Below are 22,579 nucleotides of genomic sequence, written 5' to 3'. Positions count from 1 at the left end.
GAGAGAGCGCGGGGGGGGGGGGGGTAAATGGAGAGAGAGAGGGGAGGGGAGACGGTGAGAGAAAGTCGAGAGGGAAAGGGTACATCGAATGTCGGGTTGATTGTGACAACAATTCTTTTTTTAATACTTTTTTAAAAATGATTAATATCATATCGCTGTTTAAAAAAAATTATTTTAAGATCATAAATTACATCGAACATGGTGAGGAAGCATTGAAGAATAAAAAGGGGAACCAAAAAGAAATGGCCGGGACATACAGGACCTACAAGCCAGAAGCTGAATACAAAATGAAAAAAATATTCCCTTTATCAATTTTATAATTTTAAAATTGTCCAGGATGATTAGATACCAAAATATTACGATTCCAGAGATGTAAAAAGGGGTTATTGTTGAATATTCAATGAGGTATATACATTTAAAAAACAAAATTAAATTGTCGATATGACAATTTAGAGGGAATATTATTACGTTGTTGTTGTTAAACGGAATCATCATACAAGTATATCTAATTATTACAAATCCATTTGGAAAATATGCCCTTTTCGGATATGTGGGAAATAATGCTAACAACCGCAGGAACAACATAATGTTCTTTACAGGAGTAAAACTTGTGTCTACACTGGTGAGCAAATAACAGATTAAAAAATGACCTATGTCACACATCTATGTACATACATTTCTACCCGGCTGAACCAGGTCTGCACACGGTTATATTAGGCCGAAAGTCCATTCATTTCCTGTCAACTTTCCTTGTTTTAGGGTGCGGAAGTTTCCATTAGACTGAAGCCCCTCTTTTACCTCGCTCCGTTGCATGGGTGGATGCAAATCTAAGAATAGGTATTCAGAGTTTACGTTCATGACGAATGCAGTTTTTTTTAATCATACGCATTTAATTTCTTTCTCAGTCATTCCTTTATGTAAACAAATTATGAATACCGCTGCATCCGGGTGCGGAGCTACCGCTTGAGATCATGGTGTTATAATTTTAGCAGAATAAGTCAAATATGAGAGAGAGAGAGAGAGAGAGAGAGAGAGAGAGAGAGAGAGAGATTTCATTTGCCCAAGCAGACAACTATTTGGGTTACACATTTTTATTACAAGGAAGATGAGTATATAACAATAACGTGTATTTTATCCTGACGTGGCTCACAAATTTTCTTTTCAGGTCATTATTCGTGGAGGGGGATGGGGGCAAGTGGAAAACTAGTTGGCTAAAATATAATGATATCTCATTAAAAGGCTTCCATGGTGATTTTAGACTCGAGAAGGGTTTTCGGTTACACCACGTATTATTTCGACAGGGTTAGTTGGCTCTGGAAAGGGCCCACTCATGCTCTATCTCACTGTTTCTATAGGTAGTACCTATCGTCTTCATCTTGAAGGGGGAGGGGGGGGGGGGGTAGGTACAAGATATCGAAACGTCGAGATAGAGCATGAGTAGGCCCTTTTTAGGGGCTACTAACCCCGTCGAAAGAATATGTGGAGTAACCACACGCCTCGCTTAAATCGTTGGATAAAATTAATCAGAAAGAAAAAAAAACACCCCAAAATATAATGGCGTAAAGGGGATTTATTACATTCTTTTAACACAGCCTATCCCAATTTTCCATTATTCAATGGGGAAGGGGTAAGTTCTTCCTACTTGCCCCCTCCATGAACGTGACCACCCCCCCCCCCCCCCGAGCTACGCCACAGACCGATGTTGTGATTGATCTTGTAGTGTATATAATATGTTCAAGTCGATATATTTACATATTACAAAAATTATGTTTGTCATTATTTTTGAGGGATCCACATTTTACAAGCTCTGCTTTTCAGTGGATCCCTCCATTTCCACAGGTTTATCTTTTTTTAAGAATTAAAAAACCCATTATACTGGATAATTATATATACTTTCAATTTTAACAACTTTAAACCATGTAAAATGTATTATATTATTGAATGTTGAATTGTATATCTGATTTCTTGTCATAATTACTGTTCTGTTGGAAATGAAAAAAATAAACTGAAACTGAAACTGAACTGAAATTAAAGCATAACACTGTATGGAGAATATCACATGATGGCGCCATATCACCACCAGGACCAGTGCCATTGATTAGGAGAGTTTGTCCAACTTTGTTTCACTGGGTCACTACAGTCATGTTTCTTTTGTTTTGTGCTTGCCCAACAAAGCAGTAATGTATAGTCGCCATATTGTGACCAACTCGAACCGGGTTGGCCAAAAGTTGTGTATAGATGGCTCTGATCAGACATATGGCCTAGGAGAAATGTGAACACTGGTGGAAAAATACTGGTAATTCATTATGTGGGCGTGGCAGAAGACGCTCTCTGTGTGTGTGTGTGTGTATGTGTGTGTGTGTGTGTGTGTGTCTCTCTCTCTCTCTCTCTCTCTCTCTCTTCTTGTCCTTCTTCCCTATCCCTGCCTATCCCTTAATGATCTTAACCCGAATTCATAAGAATAAGTATAATGAGATATGCGAAAGCACCACTGAATCGGCACCTTGTAAGTCCTTTAAATACATTGAAACCTCGGATAACGATTTGTTCAAAATACGGCTTTCAAATTTTGGTGCTCAAAATACCTTTATTGGAAGTCAACCAAGCGAATATGGACGAGCATACAGAAGAAGCATTGGGACGGAGCACTCGACCACTTCTCTCGCTATATCGAATGCACGTACATTGGGGTTAAAGCAGGTACTACAATGACACCATTCAGGGTATTATGTGCTGATATCAATGAAATGAAAAGATGGAAACGATCAGTTTACGATTTATGGACATGCATGAAGAGACATCAATGAAGCTTTCGGTCTTCAAATATTACACTGACACATGTTGACGTGACTATATGAATTTAAGTCAGCTGTACTTGTATCACATGAACTGATTTACGCATTGATGATATGCAGCGTGCAGGGATAGCGGATCCATACAAGTATACAGAGGTAAGCAGATTCATATCATTTAGGGCTTGAATAGCTTGTAATTTTCTATATGATGATGATGATGAACAGCATTTGTATAGCGCCATTTATATGAATAACAATATAAAGGATAGATGCTGTTTTATCACTGAACGTGCAATTGTAATGTAGCTTTACAGTAAGCAATCACTCCCCTCTCTCCCATGGTGCAACCGTAGGTTTCTCAAATTTTTGATAGTCTATATTAATTATTTCAACCCCTTAATTTTTTTTAATTACCCCCCCCCCCCCTCTCCCCTCTCTTCAATTTCTTTTTTCCTTCTAATCGATCAGGTTTGAAGATTCTTGTAGATCTCTCTCTATCTATCTATCTCTCTCTCTCTCTCTCTCTCTCTCTCTCTCTCTCTCTCTCCCTCTCTCGCAATCAATATTCTCCAACCCTATACCCCCTCCCCTCTCTCGCTCTTTCTTTACTGTTTGCATTCCTTTTTGTTTCTATCTGTCTCTGTATCATTTTGTTTTCACATCTCACGTCTGTAACTCGTGTGACCTTTCATCTGAAGCCCCCATATAGCGCAAGCTTACAACAGTTTGCAGACTAGTGTAGCTCCAGCTCCTTGAAGCTAGGTACGTAGCAGCTAGGGTTGACCTCATACATTCCAAGCATAATCCAATCCTTCTAACAACTATGGAAGCAGAACAAATCAGAGAAAATTTGAAATAAATCAGACTATATTAAGAGAGTTACGACTCTGTTTGAAATATGAGATAACTAAATAAATGCGAATCTCAAATTGGCCATTTTAGTCAATGGATTGTATTTGTCGTGTACAGTTATATTACTTATTTACGTGTGTCATTTGGCCGACATACAGTTACACTTTATTTGTATTATAAGGTGAATGCACATACCTATTCAATTCATAACCTCGTAAAATCGTGAGCTGTGTACTAAACGGATGTCATAGCATGCAAGAATAACATACTACTCAAAAGGCTCAAAGAAAGCATTGCATGACCCTTTGCCTATGGGTTATGATTAGTCTAGTATAACAGACACGCTGTTTATCATCAGGATTGTGTAAATAATAATATATAATAACTATAGCGCATTATACAAGGTATGTCTCTATGCGCTTTACATTGTATTACAAGCTTAATTAATTACATGCACGAACTATCCTCAAACAAAAATTCTGACAACATCTAAATGAATGGATATGATACAGTGCGTCCCAGAAAAAACGAAACCGAGAATTATCTATCTTGTTTTATCATAACTTAGTCACATTTATAATTAATAAATGCATGAAGTCTTTCGTCTACGTCTGATTGTCAACGGAGGGGAGTTAAGTCTTTTGTTAATTCTGTTCGTTGCTACGGCAGGCAGCCAGTGAAAACGAATTCGATTAGTGAAATTATGGATTCCTAGCTCATTTTTCCTGACTGAGGTGTCATATGAAAGGGCAGAAACTGATTTTCTCTTTGAAATTCAGATACCGTCCGCCAAATGACTGGTTTCCTCTCTTCAAATTCATGTTTATTACTCATGCGTGAAAAATGCATTATATGAGTAGCATCAAATGAAAGAGGGGGATCTAAGCTTTCCACATTTATCGATATAAGATATGATAAAACATCGATAATTCCCAGTTTCGTTTTTTTCTGGAACGCACTGTATAGTACATTTTCAAAATGTATTTATATTCAATTTATGCATGTGTACGTAGCAACGAGTTATGACACTCACCTGTTATATAATTACTGTATCTCAATATGCAAATGGTATAAATTAGTTGTTGCAAACATTATGTCTTGCCGTTCTAATTTGCAATCAGAGTATTAGGTGAATGACATTATTTCGTAACGGGGCACTTAAACAAAAAATGTTTCCGCTGTACAGCAGTATGCAAAGAGGCCATTTTCGTAATACATATACCAATGATTATTGAATTCTCTCGATATACGTATAATCATTCTCTAGCATTTTCTCCCTTTCTATATATCGCAGCGCAAAGGGACCCATTTGTGATGGGCGCGAAAAAAGTATGGTATATATTATCCCTTTAGCCTTTCACCTATCTCTCCTTATTCCTATCACAGGGTTTATCCTGATCGTTGGTATGCAGATAAATGATAATCATCTTACGACAATTATCAACATGGATCGTATAATTATGACTCTACTACAGACGCTGGAAACTATAGTTTGAGCAAGGACTGAAAATAAGAGTGTTTTAGATTCCTTTTTTAATTATTGTGTACTCACAAGTTGAAGTTAAGAAGATGACGAGCTCTGTGACGATGGGCGTTGCCGTGGTAACCGCATCTTTGATGGTGCTGGTGGTGATGATGTTGATCGTCTGCAAGGAAGATACGATGGTGAGAGAACCTGGCACACGACGAGATTTCTTCGCTGCCGATCAGTATAGGTAAATTTAAAAATACTTATTATTTTATACTTCTTTGAAGTATGATATCTTCACACGCTCAGTTGCTCAGAAATATTTGTGAATCTTACATTTTTAGCGGCTGAACGGGACATAGTCTAACATAACTCGAGCTTTTGAGTATGCGACATATCCCGAAAACAAAAAGCGTTTCGTTGGGAAAATAGTGCCCATTTTATGTTAAAATAAAGACCACCGTATACAGGGACGGATTGTTATTATCTGAAAGGTATAGGGGAGGCGAAGCGACGAAATATTAAATGCAATAACCCCCCCCCCCTCCCCCCACCCAGGAACATGATTACGGGATCTCACAGACCCCCCTCCCTCTTATTTGGAAACCGAGGGGTGGGCACGATTTCAGGGCATTTCATTTTTTAAATAGGTCCACTGCCCCTGAATCTGCTTACGATTATACTTCATTACATGAATGCCAATAACCTTCCCTCTATTTGACTTTAGAGTAATAATATCATTATGCATTTTATTTTGATATTCTATTTCGCTACTTTACTCAGATTCCCTGGCAGCAGACAGCGTGGAGAGGAAGGAACGTCGTATGTCAAGTTAACAGTCAACACATCCACGGTCCTCAGAACCGTCGACGACCGTTTCGTATCAGTGGGGCGACAATGGGCAGCTTCAATCGCACACTTGGACAACTCTTCAAGTAAGTAGGGGCGTCGTTCTTGGGAGGGCGGAAGGACATTCTCCCCGTTATTATGGAGAATTCAGTATAAAATGATACTTCATAGCTGTGCTTAACGGATATGGGAATGATAAGGGATATTAAGGTGCGTGATGGGCGAAAGTTCCACGGCGCTTAGAAACTGAAACATCTAAGGAAAACTTAAAAATTGAAATTAAATAGATGACATGAAAGGGGCAGTATAGTTTAAAGGAATATTTTGTAGGTTGCGTGTGGTAATCCCATTCAGCCCTTATTCAGAGATTATTTGATGAAAAGCTGAATTTACTTCTTTTCATTGCTTTTCCCTAATACTTCCTGTTTAGGCTAAAGGAGAACTAAAAACCACACCACTCGTGTTTTTTTTTGCTTTTATTTGACCACTTTTTTTTCTTCATTTTGTCCCTCTCATAAAATATAGATAATCTATCATTCAATAAGATTAGTAAGAATGAGGGAACCATCGCAAAACTGTTTACGCTATCGTCACAGATGATTATGTATCTACTTTATAAAAGTTATGGCAATAATGGTAGAGGACCATCTCAAAAGGAAGATTAATTGTAAATACTGCAATCGTAAATATATTGGTAAATACAACGGTAAATGTGACTGTGATTGTAACTGTAATTGTAAATGTAACTGTTATTATCTTAACGAGTTATGAGTAATTTACAACAGCATAAAGAATGCCTCCTAGTATTGTTATGATTCTATTTTTTGTATTTTATCATGTTAATGCTTTAGTAAAACTATAATACGATTTAGCCTTCGGGCTAAGATGCACATTTTCGAATAAATAAATAATAATCATTATTTATGTAAATGTAAGTGTAAATAAAACTGTAAATGCGTTTTATTTGTATCAAATTATAATAGTAGTTTATTTGGCTTTTTAGTTCGACTCGTTTTTGGACGGTAGCCCGCGGCCTTTCTCCTGCTCTCTATCGTATGGGCGGTGCCGAAGCTGATTTCACATACTTCGACGCGCATAGCACTCGTGATGAATGTGCAGTAAACAGGGACCTCAATGGAAAAGGAAAATTAAAAGATTATGGAAAACTGAAATTTTTTAATCAGACACTTTGTGGTAAGTGACTATTCTTAAAGTTACAGTAGATTGTGTTTATTTGTCCTACCAGGAATTAAAAGTCTAAAATACCGGCGCTATGAATAAATTCGTTACGGAGAAAAACGAAACACATACACTAAATTATTTATATTTCAGAAAGCATATTTTGTTGTTTAAGGGTAAAGACCAGTTATGGTCATGCGATTGCATTGTGAAAGAAACGTTGTGGAATCGATCAGAAAAGGTTGATCATCTAGCATCTAGCATCTGCAAGGTTCTGGAATCATCAAAATGATAAGAAATTTGGCCCATTCTTCGTAAAGTTACAAGCACTATACACAGGAAGATGTATATGGGACTACCCTATATCTTTCACAGACCATGAGAGAATTTTTTTTACCAAATATATGAATTAGTAGGCGGTTTCCCGGCAAATTTTTTTATCATCATGTATTAGTCAAAACATATTCTTTCACATGATTGGTAATGAGAGCTTCCATTTCATTTTTTGAAATCGGGGCGTTTCCAATACTGGTCTTTACCTTTAAACTATTGTTAAGCATTCATGTTCAGTTATGCTTTGCTTACATGTATGTGTTCTGATATTGTTATCATGCTGTTCTGTGATGTTGGGGCTCCATTTAAGCATTTTTGTCAGTAAAATTCTGAACATTCTTATATTATAATTTATTCCATGACACCTTTTTTCTTTTGTCGCAAATTCATTTGCGTTGCATTAATAATTTAATCGAAAGAAACGGAGTTGTCGGACAAATTACGTTCTCATAGATTTGGCCAACAATAAAAAAAGAAGTCCTTGAATTGAATCGGCAAAATGAGTAAAAAAACAATAGTTTTGATTTGCCGATAGAATTTTATTTTTAGGGGCTTTATCATATTTCCTCCTCTCCTCATCTATTGTGGCCTATAATTATAATTATTTTCCTCTTTTATTCTCTATTATTAGCACACACTTGGGATAATATCAACGAGTTTGCTCGATCTGTCGGATGGGAAATTTTATATTGTCTCAATGCTCTGACTCGAAACGAAACCTCTTGGGACCCGACCAATGCTCTTGAACTGATCAACTATACTAGACAGAGAGGGTATCCAGTTCTATGGGGCCTGGGAAACGGTAAGAATATTTGATTACGTAGACTGCGTCATTGACTAGCGCAGTCCTTAGTCCTTCACGTAGGCTGCGTCAACGACTAGCGCAGTCCTTGACATAGGCTGCGTCATCGACTAGCGCAGTCCTTGACGTAGGCTGCGTCAACGACTAGCGCAGTCCTTGACGTAGGGATAAGGTCACCTTTTTTAGGTCAGCCATTGGCATAATTTTTTTTAAATCAAAAAAACAAAAAAAAAAAAAAAAACACACCTCAAAAGGGGGGGGGGGGGGGGGGGGCTTTCACAAAAAAACATACAGAAAACATACAGATAAAATTTTTCAAGGGGGAGGGTTAACCCCCCCCCCCCCCCCCCCCCCCTGCGTACGCGCCTGATCTACCTTGTATATCATGTGCATATAGGTCGCTGCTAGCTATATCGAGCAAGTCTTGTGAAAGTCTTTGCTAGAGATGTTATTGGAAAAGAAAAGAAAACGTCTTGGGCACAATTTTCTAGCCATATATCTGAATACTTTGTAAACTCTTTAGCTAAGAGGTAAAGGGAGAGGCGACACAATTCTGAAAACATTTTTCACATTACATACATGCCTTTGGGGTCAGATGTATAGAATGGGGCACAATTAGGCGGGGTGGGGCATTTTTGTTTATACCTACTAGAATATATTTTAAAAGAGGAAACGGGCAGCCACTGATTAAACTGCTCTTTTTTTCTCTCTCCTGTAGAGCCTAACGGTTTTCCAAGGAAGGCCAATGTTACGGTGACAGGTACCCAGATGGCCGATGCCTTCCACACCCTCAGGAAGGCGGTTACCCAACTACCCGACCATTCGGATATCATTCTAGTCGGACCGGATACCTCAGCTCCTATTAAAAAGATTAAAAGAAGAAAGGAAACATGCTTACAGGAACTGAAAATTATCTCAATGAGCAAGTTACTCTTTTCTCCTCTTCTCAAAACCATATAGAAGGTTTTTTTTCGGGGGGGGGGGGGAGGATCAAGCCCCCCGGACGTTTCTTCAAGCATCCTCTGTAAAGAAAAATCATGAGGCACATTAAGAAAAACGGATGCAAGAACCTCTTAGCCCCTGCCCCCCCCCCCCCCCCCTCCCTCCACCACACACATTTTTTTTCTTTTTCTAGAACCGCTTCTGTTTAGAGATTTGTATATGATTTGATAAATTGATACTGATTCTAAAGCTAAGTTTGTAATTTTCATTTGGGTTGTTGAAAGGAATATGGACTTTTATCACATAATTATACTGTTGACATACTTGATGTCAGTTCTCATTAGTATCTTATGTACTCATAATCCCTCGCTCTCATAGTTATCTAAATGATACTAGTATTCAATTCACTTTTGAAGATTCTTCAAATATTTTGAAGGGGAAAACAATTAGTGTTACAGAGTTCATTCAGGTCTTAAATTACTACATAGCCAATTTGATCTTCTAAGTCCGTTTTCTACTACCATATCTCAACCCGACCTTTGGTCTGAGATAGTTTTTTTTAACAAAAGGACAATTTGAACCTGTTTAAAAAAAATGCAATTTAAAAATTGATACATCATGTCGTATATACAGGACACATTTCACGGAATCCGCTTTGAATTTGAAAAATAATGATGTTAATCATATTAATTAAAGCATCATTTTCACAACGGGACCTTGTCTTATAAAGAGTTGCGATTTGTCCAAATCAATCGCAAATTCCTCCAATCAATCGCAAGTTTGCAGTCTCCTATCTCGTATGTACATAGTTGGGATTAATATCAATTGCAGATACCTTACGATTAATCGCAAAAGTTTATACGGCGGGGCCCAGGTCATGATTATGTTTTTACTTTCTTTTTTTGTAAACAGGTTCCTACAAGAAGTCGGGAATGCAACCAATATAACCTCGTTCCATTTCTACTACACCAGCGGTAGAACTGCAGGGTTTGAAAACATGACGGATCCTCGCGTTGCCGATTTACTGATTCCAAATATAAAGAACGTCCGGCAGTCGGTGGCGGATTACGGATCTGCATATAATTCCAAGATATGGATCTCAGAATCTGGTCTGACATTTGGTGGTGGTCCGTCGGGATTGAATGATAACTACATCACCGGAATGCTGTAAGTCCCTAGCCCCACATCCTCCGATGTTTTTCTTTTTCTTTCTTCCTCCTTACCCTACCGAAACTTAGCCATTAAGGCATTAGGCCTTAACAAATAAGATATTGTATTGCCCTTTGAGACCGACCCCAATATCTTGAAATCTACGGTCGACTCTTTATTTTTTAACCGGTTTTTAGAGAGTAAAAAAAAAAGAGTTCAAAAAAGAAAAAAGATTTCCGACCGACCGACCCATGTTTAATTTGCCCCTAAAGGGCAATACAACATCTTTTTTAGGCCTTATTCTGGGATGGCGCTCGCGGAGGACTTTGGCCAGAGCCATTTATTCACAGAGTTTGGCCAACTTGGTTTTACTTGGGGTATATTTTTTTTTTTTTGTACTTGCCCAATAAAGCGAAATTCGCCATAATCAATGGCTCTGACTTGGGCTTATTCCACTATTAGGGAAATCTTTAAACAGGATTTTCCAACAATTTGAATTAATGCATGGGACCATGCCCATATAAGTTTAACTTATTTCAAAACATTTTGGTGATTTTCCAATAAACATATTTTGTTAAGAATCAGAGATGAGAACAGTTATTTTTAACATGACCATAAATACTATGTTTATATTCTACCCCCCCCCCCCAAATATAAAACCCCCTCAATTCCCCCTTATGTTTTCTCGTCCCTCCCCTATCTCTCCCTCTCTTTCTGCCCTTCTCTCTCTCTCTCTCTTTCTGCCCTTTTCTGTCTCTCTCTTTTTCTTTGTCTCCCTCTATTTGCCTGTCTACCTTTCTGTCTATCGCTCCATCTTCTCACTCTCTCACGATCCATCTGCTTCTCCCAATTCCTCTCTTTCTGCCTCTCTTTCCTCCTCTCTTTCTCCCTATATTATTCTGTCTGTCTGTCTGTCTCCCTCCCTCCCTCTCTCACTTCTCACTCACTTTCCTTCTCCACTCTCATATTTTCAATTTCTTTTCAAGATTAAATCAATCATTATCAATGTACCTACATCTAATCAAAGACTTGTTTTGTTTTGTATGACTAGATTGCTGGATAAGCTTGGTATATCAGCCCGTCTTGGTGTGGATCTGATAGTCCAGCAAGGATTGCTAGGAAGAACAGGAGGACTCATCGATGGTACATACACTCCACGTCTGGTGAGACACAAGTACTTGTTTGTCCGTCAGTCTCTCTCTCTTAACATTTATGTCTGTATTCCTATCTGTCAGAAGTGTCACTAAAGAGCAACATTATGATGTCATCCCCACTAATAATTTATGTCGCCAAACTTTGTTATCAGTAATTTAGATTAAAATTATGCCCTTCATTAAAAAAAAAATTTGAAAATACAGACGTTTGAGGATAACCCCCCCCCCCCCCCCCCCATTTGACCTGGAAAACTTCTTGCTTGCATTTGTTAGTAAATCTTTTCTATCTATCCATCCCGATATGTATACTTTTGTCTGGCTACAATCATGTCTGTCTGTCTGTCTTTCTGTATCCTAGTTACCCCATGCTAGTACAAAGGTTCTCTCGTGAGTCGGAGTCAAGCATTCTCAAGCCGTATAATTGCCTTTTCATTTGCAGTACTATGACACAAAATATTGCTATTTAACATGCATTGATTGATTAAAAGATCATATTCAGCGTGCTTATAATGTTTTGATTTTGAACTCAATTTCTACACGAAAAGCATAATCTGTGAAAATGCCATCTGTGCATGATAAGTGCATGTGATTTTACTAATGTGTAACCGATATGAAATGTTTATTGAATATTATTAATTGAATTCAATTTCTAATTTCCAATTGAATTCAATTTTCAATTTCAAATTGAATTCAATTTTCGGCTTATCTCATCAGGTACAAATCTTTTCTCTTTGTATTTTCTTCTATTATAGCCATATTGGTTGTTGTTATACCACAAGAGGCTCATGGGAACTCGGGTGTTAGACGTCTCCAAAGTCGTTTCTACAAGCACTAAGACCTCACAACACAACGAGCCTTTTGACTTTTCAAGTTACGTTCGGATATATGCCCATTGTACGAAGACGAGGTAAATGTCAATTTGTCACTTTCGCTGGAAGTTTCCAATCAATTTCATGCTCGTCAGAGTTATGTTATGTTGAATAACATAGATGGACTTTCTAAACCTATATTTTTCACTCATTCATGTGGCCATCCATGATTAGTTGATGCTATGTCGGCTAAGAGGCGATCCTTAACGCCGTCAGTAGTAGCTATTATAGTTTGCAGTTTGCCGACACACCCCCCCCCCCCATATTTTACCATTCAAATTTCAAAGTTGCCTTAGTTCTTTGTGAGTTTGTTCATTTTGTTGTATGAATTTGTATGATCTAGATCTGATTCGAACCGTGGTTGATCGAGTTTAATACCATTAACATAGCATGGGTCCACTCATGGATCGAGCACTTGAACATTTTTTTGTTTGTGGAGGGGGGGGGGGGGGGGGGGGGGGGGGGGTGGGGTGGGGGTGGGTCACCGGATATTCAAAGAAAATTAAACGCAAATTCACAAGGCTACTGATTGGGGGAACGGGAGGTGGTCCGGGTATTTCTTTCCTCGTCGTTTATCTTTTTTTCCCCTTTCCCTTTCCCTTGTTTTTCTCTTTCTGTCTTTTCAATCCTTTTTTTTCCTTCTTCATCGTGGCAGGTGGGAGGTCATGGGCCCTTGTGTCCATGCAGCTACTGTACTGCTTATAATATCAAATATAATAGTTTATATCCGTCTCGAAATCGATCTAATCTCTCACCCTCTTTCATCATCCCTCCTTCTTCTCGTTCATAGCACCTCGTATCATCCCGGCTCGGTGACGCTGATGATTATTAACATGATACCCATCTTTGAGGTTCAAATTCAACTAGAGGAACCTCTCCTGAATACCACCATCCATGAATACCTCTTCATGCCACTGGGTGCTCAAGGCATACTGTCACCGTGAGTAGAGTTTCCTTGCCCCCTCCCCCCCCAAAAAAAGTGCTCACTACCCCCCCCCCCCCCCCCAGCCTATTCGGTCGGTTGGCTGAGTCGCTAAATAGTTTCTCACGAATTGGGCCCCTTCCCTCGCTGCCGGCTGGATCCGGGCGGTGGGGGGTAGTGGTGGGGGTGCGCCCCCAACAAAACTCAATTGGGCGTACCTTAAGTTATCTATATGCAAAACAAAATAATTTTAGAATGTACACAATCTTGAACACTTTTCACTCTACCCTGGAAAAATTTGACAGTTTTTAAAAGGAGCAATATTTTATTAATCAAGTCTGTATTGCACATGTCCTTACCATAACAATGACAAAAATATATTAAGGTTAACAATATTTGTTGACACATGTCGAAATTCAGATTTTCTCACTTTTCCTTCCTTTTCCTTTCTTCTTTCTCTTGCGCTTAGAAACATTGTATTAAGCGCTTTATAAATGTAATGTATTATTATTATAACAGACAAAGAGTTTATGATAATATATACATATATGAATATTTTTTGTTTTTCGTTAGTCATGGCAAGCTAAACGGTCGGCGACTGAAGATGGATAACGACCTGACCCTTCCCGACTACCCACCCTTGGAGAAGCCCCTGGAAGCATCATCGTGTTACCCCTACAATCCTACGGCTTTTATGTGCTTCCACATGCCCAGGCACCAGCATGCCAATGATCATTATGCTCTCAGGACATTCAAAGACTCTCGATTGAGATTCAAATATTAATTTTGTTATACTTCAAGGTGCTCTCAGTGACTCAAAGGGGGTGGTCTTTATGGTGAAAGTGATGGTAATAATTAGTGTGCTATGTTGCATTGATGATTGAGTTATTAAAGAAACCTCAAAAGTTTAATATTGGACAGTTGCATGGTCGTCAACGCCTATCCGTTATATAACCCCCCCCCCCCAAAAAAAAAAAAAAAAAAAAAAAAATCATATTTGGTAGGAAGTTTCAAAATGATTCATTTTTTTATAGGGGCTCCTGTAAAGAGTGGTGTTAAAAGTACCAAGGTCTGAAAAAAACAAATTTTACAAAGTAATATCTTTTTGTTGTACCCATCCTTTTATGTTGTTGATAATTGGTTTTCTTTTTTTATTGTTGTTGCACTTATGATTAATTAAGGTTCTCTTGCATAACAAGTTTTAGTTGGTTAAAGGTCGATTAACATTTGTTTGTTTGTTTTTGTGTAACATTGCAATTTTCTTCACAAAAAGTCCCAGATTTACAATTTTTTTCAATCGCTTTTTATAATGGCCAGTGATAGGGACGGAAAATTGAGACATTTCTGCTGATTGCCAGTTTTATCCAAAAGTAACATTTTAAAACTTGTTACATTGTTTCATTGTAGAAACTGAACGCCTTTTAACCTTTTTAACAATTAATTGTTTTATTATACTGTTTTTTTCTCTCATATATTCGAGTATTTTGATATAAAAAGGACTTAGTTAATGAGATGTTTAACAAAACGTACGTCTATTAACATCAATTTTTTTTTTACGGCATGAGGGTATTGATGCTTACAGTGCACTTTCACATTGGTAGTTTTCTTTATTCAGCAGTGGTGTACTCAGAGAGGGACAACTAGGGGCATGTGCTCCCATCCTGCTTCCCTTATGAGCGTCAGAACCTGACGGATACCGGCGCTATATAAATAACCATATTATTTTATTTATTTATTTTATGAAAAAGAAGGCTGATAATTTTTTTCTTGTGCCTTTTTTGTTTTTGTTTTTTGTTGGGGGGGGGGGGGTTAAAAGCTTGACACAGAAATTTCGGACTTGTGTCCCCCCCCCCCCCTCCCCCTGCCACAGAATACTGGATCCGCCTCTAATTCCAGAGGTATATTTATATGTTATGAACCACAATACCATGATTATTAAGCCACGCTAAGATGAACAAATGCCTGTTTTTTTGTTTTGCATTGAGGCCGAAAGCAGGGCCGTTGTGTGAAAAAGTATGTGGCACAGAATGATGCCAATAATAGGATCATCAATCTTCCAATGGATATTCTATTTCTATAATAATAACAATAATACTCAGCTTTTACATAGCGCTTATTACAATCATTAAGCGCTTCCAAACTTGGGGATTATTACCCCGGCTTTAGCTGTTCACAATAGAAAAGAAAATACTATTTTTCTTTGAAGTAATCAGGTACAGGTTTCGTTCTACATGCGTTTTTAAATGTACTCACAAAATGTTTTCATGTACATTTTGTCCAAGCTTCTGGGATCAGAAAGGAAAATAGATACCGGTATATAAATATATTCATTGTCACATAGCAAGCATTGTGGTGTAAGTAAAACTATTTTCAATATATTTTATGAAATAAAACTATTTTTAAAATTTTCCTTCAGCTGTAATATTACAGTACTAAAGAAGTCTGTGACTATCATTATACAAGTTTGATATTTTTGTCACTATATCAACTCTAATTTTATACATTGTTTTTGTCAAATAAAGAGGTTTATTAATGAATATAGGTGCAATCTTTGTTGGGTGAGGGAGTGAGGAAGTGGGAGAAAAAGAATGAGAATGAGTCGTTACGTGAGAGAGAGAGAGAGTAGGAGATAGAGTCTAGAGTGAAAGATACAGACGTAAAGGAGATATAGATAGAGACAGAAAGAGATCGTGGGAAATAGATAGAGAGGGAGGGAGGAAGGCAGGGAGGGTGGGATCGGAGGGAGGGGAGGGAGAGAGAGAGAGAGAGAGAGAGAGAGAGAGAGAGAGAGAGAGAGAGACCTATGGCTGCTTATACACAAAAGATATTCAAATTTCACACTCTTCTATCAGACCCAAAAAAAACATGGGTCGGTCGGTCGGAATTTTTTCTTCTCCTTTTTTTCCCCCTCTTTGGGCTGATATTTCTCATTTTTTAATGCTTTAATGTTTTTTTTTAGGCCTCATTCCATGCCCTTTCTCAATATTTTCATTCCCATCTCTCTCACTCATCTCTACCGTTTCATCTCTTCTCTTGTCTCGCTATATTCTCTACCCTCTCCCCCTCCACTCTCTATCACTACAAATGTGGAACTACAAAAATGGAAATAGATAGAGGGAGGGTGGGATCGTAGGGAGGGGAGGGAGGAGGAGGGAGGGAGAGAGAGAGAGAGAGAGAGAGAGAGAGAGAGAGAGAGAGAGAGAGACGTATGGCTGCTTATATACAAAAGATATTCATTTTTCACTCTTCTATCAGAATTTTTTCCCCCCTTTGGGCTGATATTTTTAATTTTTTATGCTTTAAGTTTAATGTTTTGTTTTTTTAGGCCTCATTCCATGTGCTTTCTCAATATTTTCATTCCCGTCTCTCTCACTCATCTCTACCGTTTCACCTCTTCTCTTGTCTCGCTATTTTCTCTTTCCTCTCTCTCTCTCCACCCCTCTCGCTATCTTCTATACCCTCTCCCCCTCCACTCTCTATCACTACAAATGTACCTCTCTTCCTACCCTCATCTCCTATGTCTCTCCCATTTTGTATTTCCTGCTAAAACATGCATCACAAATATGGCAAAAGGGTATAAATATAGCTGAAATAAAAACAAGGGAGTGATAAACGAACTGTTGAGAATGTCACATTGTTTTCAACTGCTTTCCATATTTATATCTTTAACAATGTTTGACTACATTATATGCCTTGCAGCACTGTACCCTTACAGTATACATGATTTATTTCGTAATAAATACATTTCTTTAGAAAGTTAGTAAATGGGATAAATTCATGAACAAGAGTTTTGGTCAAAGCGACAAATTGTCAAAATTCAACACAAACATACTAAGATTAAGCTCTAGGCCCACAGATCATTTAAAAAAAGAAAAGAGAATAACAGAATAGCACAAAGAATCACAAGAACTTATCTAAAATTCATAAATGCAAAATTACAAATCATATTTAAATAATCAAGCAGCTAAAGGCCAAGTCCAAGGTATTTTTATGCAGGTGTTAGCTCCTACGTCAGATCTTTTAGTGGATCTGGTTATACTAGTAGGAACCTCTTAGCCCCACTCCCAAGGCTGAATAACAAAGATAGAAATATTTTTCCAATGTTAATCATACTCCTCATTACACATGTATTTGGTAAGGCATGGAAAACAAACTGAACAAATAAATACATTGAAACTTACCCCAAACATAACTACAAAAGGTACACATACAATCCTTACTCCCCTCTTTTTTTAAATTTTAAATTTACTTCTCTTTTCTCCGAAGAAAGAAATAGACATGTATTTATCTAACGACATTATGCCATTATATTTCAAATTCAAGACACAAGACACAAAGGCCCGAATTCACAAAGGAAGTTTGTAGACAAACCTAGGTTTATGTGCATCATATGATGCACATAAACCTAGGTTTGAATTGTCGCAAACCTCCTTTTGGAATTCAGGCCAAAGTGTACAGAATCCAGTATTCATGAAAGCGTACCAACATTGCTCAAGGTTATAGTCCACTGATTAAGAGAGCGACAAGTATCAACCTTTTCATCCCATAAACTTTAGCACGATTCATGAAGATATGCGACCTCTTTTTGACAGGTGGCCTTTATACAGAGGTCACCTAAAAGACAAACTTGACTGCATATTTATTTTCAAACATTAAGACTTGAAACATTGTCATATCTCATATTTATGAGGGTCACAGGATCCAACTTGCAGGATATGCTTCAAACAAGACACAAGTGGTATTAATAGTGTTTGTTTGCAACTTGGAGCTTTAAATCCTTGAAAATCTGGTGCCATGGTAATTGTGAGAGTTTGACCATAGTGTTTAATTTCTCCTTTGCACAAGTACAGTTTATTATCACAAATCTTCCACCATACCTTCATCAGGGCTTGACACTACCAGGTGCCCAGGACATATACATGGACACCCAATATCCAAGCCCAGACTAACCCCAACATTCTAACATAGATAGAATTATAGGGCTCATGTAACATGTATACAGACTCTAAACAAGTTCAGTCCCAACCCGCTTCTGAAAAGGTTGATGTAGTGCCCTGCTTCATGCGTAAAAAACATCTCAAATTTCCCGAAATACCTAATCATAAATAACAAAATGCAAATCCTATTTTAATCTAAATGAAAAGCCTCTTACAGTCATGTACATTATTTACATAGTACATACTTTTGAGAGCAGTAGTACACACAATATTTGATAGTTTATAACAGGAGATGTGAAATGTTGCAAAAAATGAAAACTCGATTTATATGTCTTAAATCATTTTTAAAATCAAGTAATGCTTAGTCAATATATAAATATATATATCTATATATTTATACTCTGATACTCATGTATTTAAATGTTTCAAATTTATTCTTCAGTGATATACTTCAAATGCACACAATTTAATATGTGTTTATAGATAATTTGCTTGTTAATGTTCATGATTATCAATGAAGGCACACTTTCTTTCTGAAACAGCACGTAATAATAAATATTCCATCCATAATAAAAAATATATGTGTACATTAATACATTAAATATCCTTTCCATGATTTGTAGATGTGAGAATTAAAGCATGCTTGATGAAAATTGTAATAATTATGTTATAATGAAATACTATGATCACGCAAGGATTTGTAGTAGAAAATCACCTTGTTTTTCTTCTTCCCCAACCCAATTCGATGAATTCATGATGAATCAATCAATCACACAGTCCTCATTTGGTTTATTGCAGAATGCATTCATGATCGACCCTCTATACTTCACACACAATACAGTAGCTAGCTCTTTATTTTGTAAAAGATTTCTCTCCCTTTCCCACTAATATTCATTCCAAAATAAAAACGATGCTGCATCAGTACAGCTGCAAAAATGATAATAAAGATTATCCATCTCTGAAATAAAAACATTTCATAATACTACTCACTCCTAGATCATAATCAAATGAATGTTCAATCGCAGTCACGTGTAAATCATTTACTGCTTTTTTTTCATTAAAAAGCATGCAATAGTTTTCAGTATCATCCAACCATTTTTAAAGTCTGTCTGCACTAGTTTGGCCAGGAGGGATTAGACCTCCCTGCCATGGTCACTGACAGGTGGTTATGTCATCAAATCAGCTCCCAATTAACATAAGATAAATGGGGTCATGGGGGACCAACGGGTACCGCTTAGGCATTGTTTGCTATATAGAGGGCGCAAGTAGATACAAGGAGTACAGACAGGCTAAGTATGCAATGAGCAGCAGTGCTTGGGCACTGGGCATTGATGGCTACAGAGGTAGGTGTGCTTATCGAGCTGTGTACGCACTAAAGTAAGACTACTTAGCTTGGTTTTTTTTTGTCAGCAAAAAAACCTAGAAATTAAATCTTTTAATGTACTTTAACAAGGATCTAGGAGTTTTGTCTCATGTATAAGACAAAATGATGCATGTTATTGTATCTCCATACACCTTTCTCTATCACCCCCTAATAGTGTTTTTTTTTCTAAATTGGCTGTTGAGAGCCAGAAGGGCATTAACTCAAATACATGTACATGTACTTAAACACATCTGGGGGGTGTTTCATAAAGATGTTCGTAAGTTACGCACGACTTTACGCACGACTGGAACATGTTCTTGGGTGCTAATCAGATTCTCAATCATTTACATGTAGCACAAGAACATATCACCAGTCGTGCGTAAAGTCGTGCGTAACTTATGAACAGCTTTATGAAACACCGCCCAGGAGTTAATGCTCGTCTGGCTCTGAACAAATGGTTTGATCTTCTGGATACACTCTGATACACATACTTTTTGCTACTTAAACGAGCCCCAGGCCATAATGCTCACCTTCCTCACCCTACCCTGCTACACTGCATCGCATCCCTAGAAAGAAAGACTATCGACGCAACTGACCTGTGTTACACAACATAAGACAGCTGATGACACCAGGGTGGACCACAAACAACACTTCAAACATGTCAAATTGAAACTTGGAAGGAGTATAAACCGATGTCCTACGTCTCATGTTGCCCGAGTCGCCAGAGTGATTTGCAAAGACTAAGATCAACTTACATGCAAGTACATGTAAATTGGACTTGAACTATGGTGGGTTGTTCATTCTCTAACCATTCCTGGCATTGGTTTCTCAAGGGATGTACAAATCGTGGCCACTTATCTACAGAACTTACATGTAGATTTTTATATTTCATTATTGAAGGAAAAAATATTATCTAAAGATCATAATTTTTAAGGTTTTGCCTCTAATTTTACATCTGGTTCAAGACTTTCTAAAGGCATGAATCACATACCGTAGTTTAAGTCCAAATCTTAAATATAACTTAATTTTACAATATAAGAAGTTTTTTCTTCAACAATGAACTATCAAAAATGTAAATTCTTTAGATTTGTGACGTCCCTTTAGAGACCATTGGTGAAAGCACCCAGTGGCATGAATGGCCTTCCATGGTTCAAGTCCAACTTAATTTGATCTTAAGTCTGTGTGAAACACCCCAGGACTCGCTGAAGGGCCTTAGGGGTTTGCATGCTCTCTAAATACGATGTGAGCCAAATTTTAGAGCATCTTTCAACAGACATTGTGACTAATATTTCAGAAGTAATTTCGGTTGAAAATGAATTTTAACACATCACTGACATTCAAACATGTAATTTCGAAATTCAAACCTGTCACTGTTACATGTTAAAACCCCATGAGGACCACTCTACTGTCCCCTCCCCTCTCACCTATGGCATAGCTCACACCCTCATGTTGTGTTTCATTTTATGGATATAGAGCGATGCTTGGCTGTTGAACTTGATACTACAGTCACAGCAGGTATAGTCCTTTACCTTAGTCAGCTCTCCCCATGACAAGGCCCTGAAGCGCTTGTCCATCTCTCCATCGTCCATCTCTCCACCGTCCTCTCTTGACCAGCACCTTGACCTGTGGTGGTAGAGCCCTTTCCTCCTGTCTCAATTTCGACAACAGAGCCTAAGATAGATACATACATGTAGATGTAAATGTCACAGAAAATGACTAATTTGGAAAACTACGTACTTGTACAGGTACATGTACTATGTAAAGTACTATTAGAATAACATTGATTGAAAAATGTGAGCTATGAATATATAATTTTGGGATGAGATGATATCATCTTCTTCTCAAGTCTGAAAATGGAACTTCAAAGGAGACAAATCATTCAACAACCCAAAAAAAGAAGGAAAAAAAAAGAAGAAAAAAGGTATACTAATAGAAGATATAAAATCACTGCCAAACTACAGTACATACAGTGTACATGTCCTGTAGACATTCAAAGGGTCATGATGTAAAGGGCATTAGTGGGGGGGGGGGGTAAAGGGCATGAGGTAAAGGGCAAGTGAGGGGGGGGGGGTGGGGGGGGGGGGAATGAACATAAAGGTCCACAAGGAAGTTTAATTTGAATTAAACAATAATTGAGAGCACAAATTTATGTGATCATGGCCATGAGACACTGCAGTAGGTATGGTTATAGAAAGAAGAAAAAGGCGTGGCATCCTTGTTTCACTGCTAAAATTCCAATTCCAATTCCAATTCCAATGCTATTGATTTCGATCCAAACAACTGTTTAGCCACTGCAGCCTACAAGCCCCCCCCCCCCCCCCCCCCCCCCCCCCTCCTCCCCCATCATACAAATAAAAACGGTTGTTTGTGCAACTCTTTTAAGGAGATATAGAAGGATAAGATACAGGTCAATTGTGGTTTCATTGTAGAATATAGCATTGATCAACAGGTACAAATTTATGAGAAAAAACAAACTTAATTTTGTCAAAATATGGGTTACAACTGTGGGGTGATAAAACGTTGTAACCCATTTTTTAATCACCCCACTGACAATACGTCATTGAGGGAAAAGATGAGTATTATGTCAGCACACCTACATGTACATTTAACTGCTCATATATTAGATAGCGAAGGTAGTTACCTTTGTTCATAGGGTTGTCTCTTCCTGCATTACTGCTTCCTTTTCCTATCCGAATGTCGTTGGTGTCAATGCAAGGGTGCTGGTTGAGCTCTTTGGCTGAACTGCACTTCTTGTTGCACATGTGGCAAGTGAATGTCTGGGTGGAGCACTTGTGATTGTAGAGCTGTTCAGGTGTTTGAAATGTGTCGCTGCAGAGGTGACAGCTGAAAGCCTTGATCCGGCAGCCATGGGTCTTCAAAGATTCAATGTCCATGAAGATTAGGTTGCAGGAATAGCAAAGGAAGACACCACGAGGAGTTAGAGGGTTTAAGGGTTGAGACTGGT

General features: G+C 38.0%; 2 protein-coding genes across 2 annotated transcripts; one reads left to right on the top strand and one right to left on the bottom strand.

Moving 5' to 3' along the window:
• The first annotated feature begins 2,641 nt into the window (after nt 1-2,641).
• LOC763558 (heparanase) lies at nt 2,642-14,305 on the top strand. The gene is made up of 11 exons (XM_030991299.1): nt 2,642-2,951; nt 5,034-5,362; nt 5,899-6,050; nt 6,968-7,158; nt 8,108-8,278; nt 8,997-9,204; nt 10,133-10,387; nt 11,421-11,532; nt 12,276-12,430; nt 13,183-13,332; nt 13,888-14,305. Exons 3-11 carry the CDS (start codon nt 6,013-6,015, stop codon nt 14,096-14,098), a joined length of 1,491 nt encoding a protein of 496 aa, XP_030847159.1. The 5' UTR covers nt 2,642-2,951; nt 5,034-5,362; nt 5,899-6,012; the 3' UTR covers nt 14,099-14,305.
• A 5,684-nt stretch (nt 14,306-19,989) lies between these two features.
• LOC115926873 lies at nt 19,990-22,537 on the bottom strand. Its single transcript, XM_030992445.1, has 2 exons — nt 22,256-22,537; nt 19,990-21,285 (listed from the first exon to the last, which is right to left on the bottom strand). The coding sequence occupies exons 1-2, from the start codon at nt 22,506-22,508 to the stop codon at nt 21,149-21,151; spliced, it is 390 nt and encodes a 129-aa protein (XP_030848305.1). The 5' UTR covers nt 22,509-22,537; the 3' UTR covers nt 19,990-21,148.
• Nucleotides 22,538-22,579: the final 42 nt, after the last annotated feature.

Source organism: Strongylocentrotus purpuratus, unplaced genomic scaffold, assembly GCF_000002235.5.
Source record: "Strongylocentrotus purpuratus isolate Spur 01 unplaced genomic scaffold, Spur_5.0 spur5_scaffold_2, whole genome shotgun sequence".
Taxonomy (NCBI): Eukaryota; Metazoa; Echinodermata; class Echinoidea; order Camarodonta; family Strongylocentrotidae; genus Strongylocentrotus; species Strongylocentrotus purpuratus.
The sequence above is the reverse complement of the archived record's forward strand: the minus strand, read 5'-3'. Positions and strand labels throughout refer to the sequence as shown.

Excerpts from the sequence above, each read along its gene's own strand:
- LOC763558 (XM_030991299.1), top strand. The coding sequence starts at position 6,013 with ATGGGCAGCTTCAATCGCACACTTGGACAACTCTTCAA. Across the intron at positions 8,279-8,996 it reads TCTATGGGGCCTGGGAAACG|AGCCTAACGGTTTTCCAAGG; the intron begins GTAAGAATATTT and ends TCTCTCCTGTAG. Across the intron at positions 13,333-13,887 it reads GCTCAAGGCATACTGTCACC|TCATGGCAAGCTAAACGGTC; the intron begins GTGAGTAGAGTT and ends GTTTTTCGTTAG.
- LOC115926873 (XM_030992445.1), bottom strand. The coding sequence starts at position 22,508 with ATGGACATTGAATCTTTGAAGACCCATGGCTGCCGGATCAAGGCTTTC. Across the intron at positions 21,286-22,255 it reads AGACAACCCTATGAACAAAG|GCTCTGTTGTCGAAATTGAG; the intron begins GTAACTACCTTC and ends TATCTATCTTAG.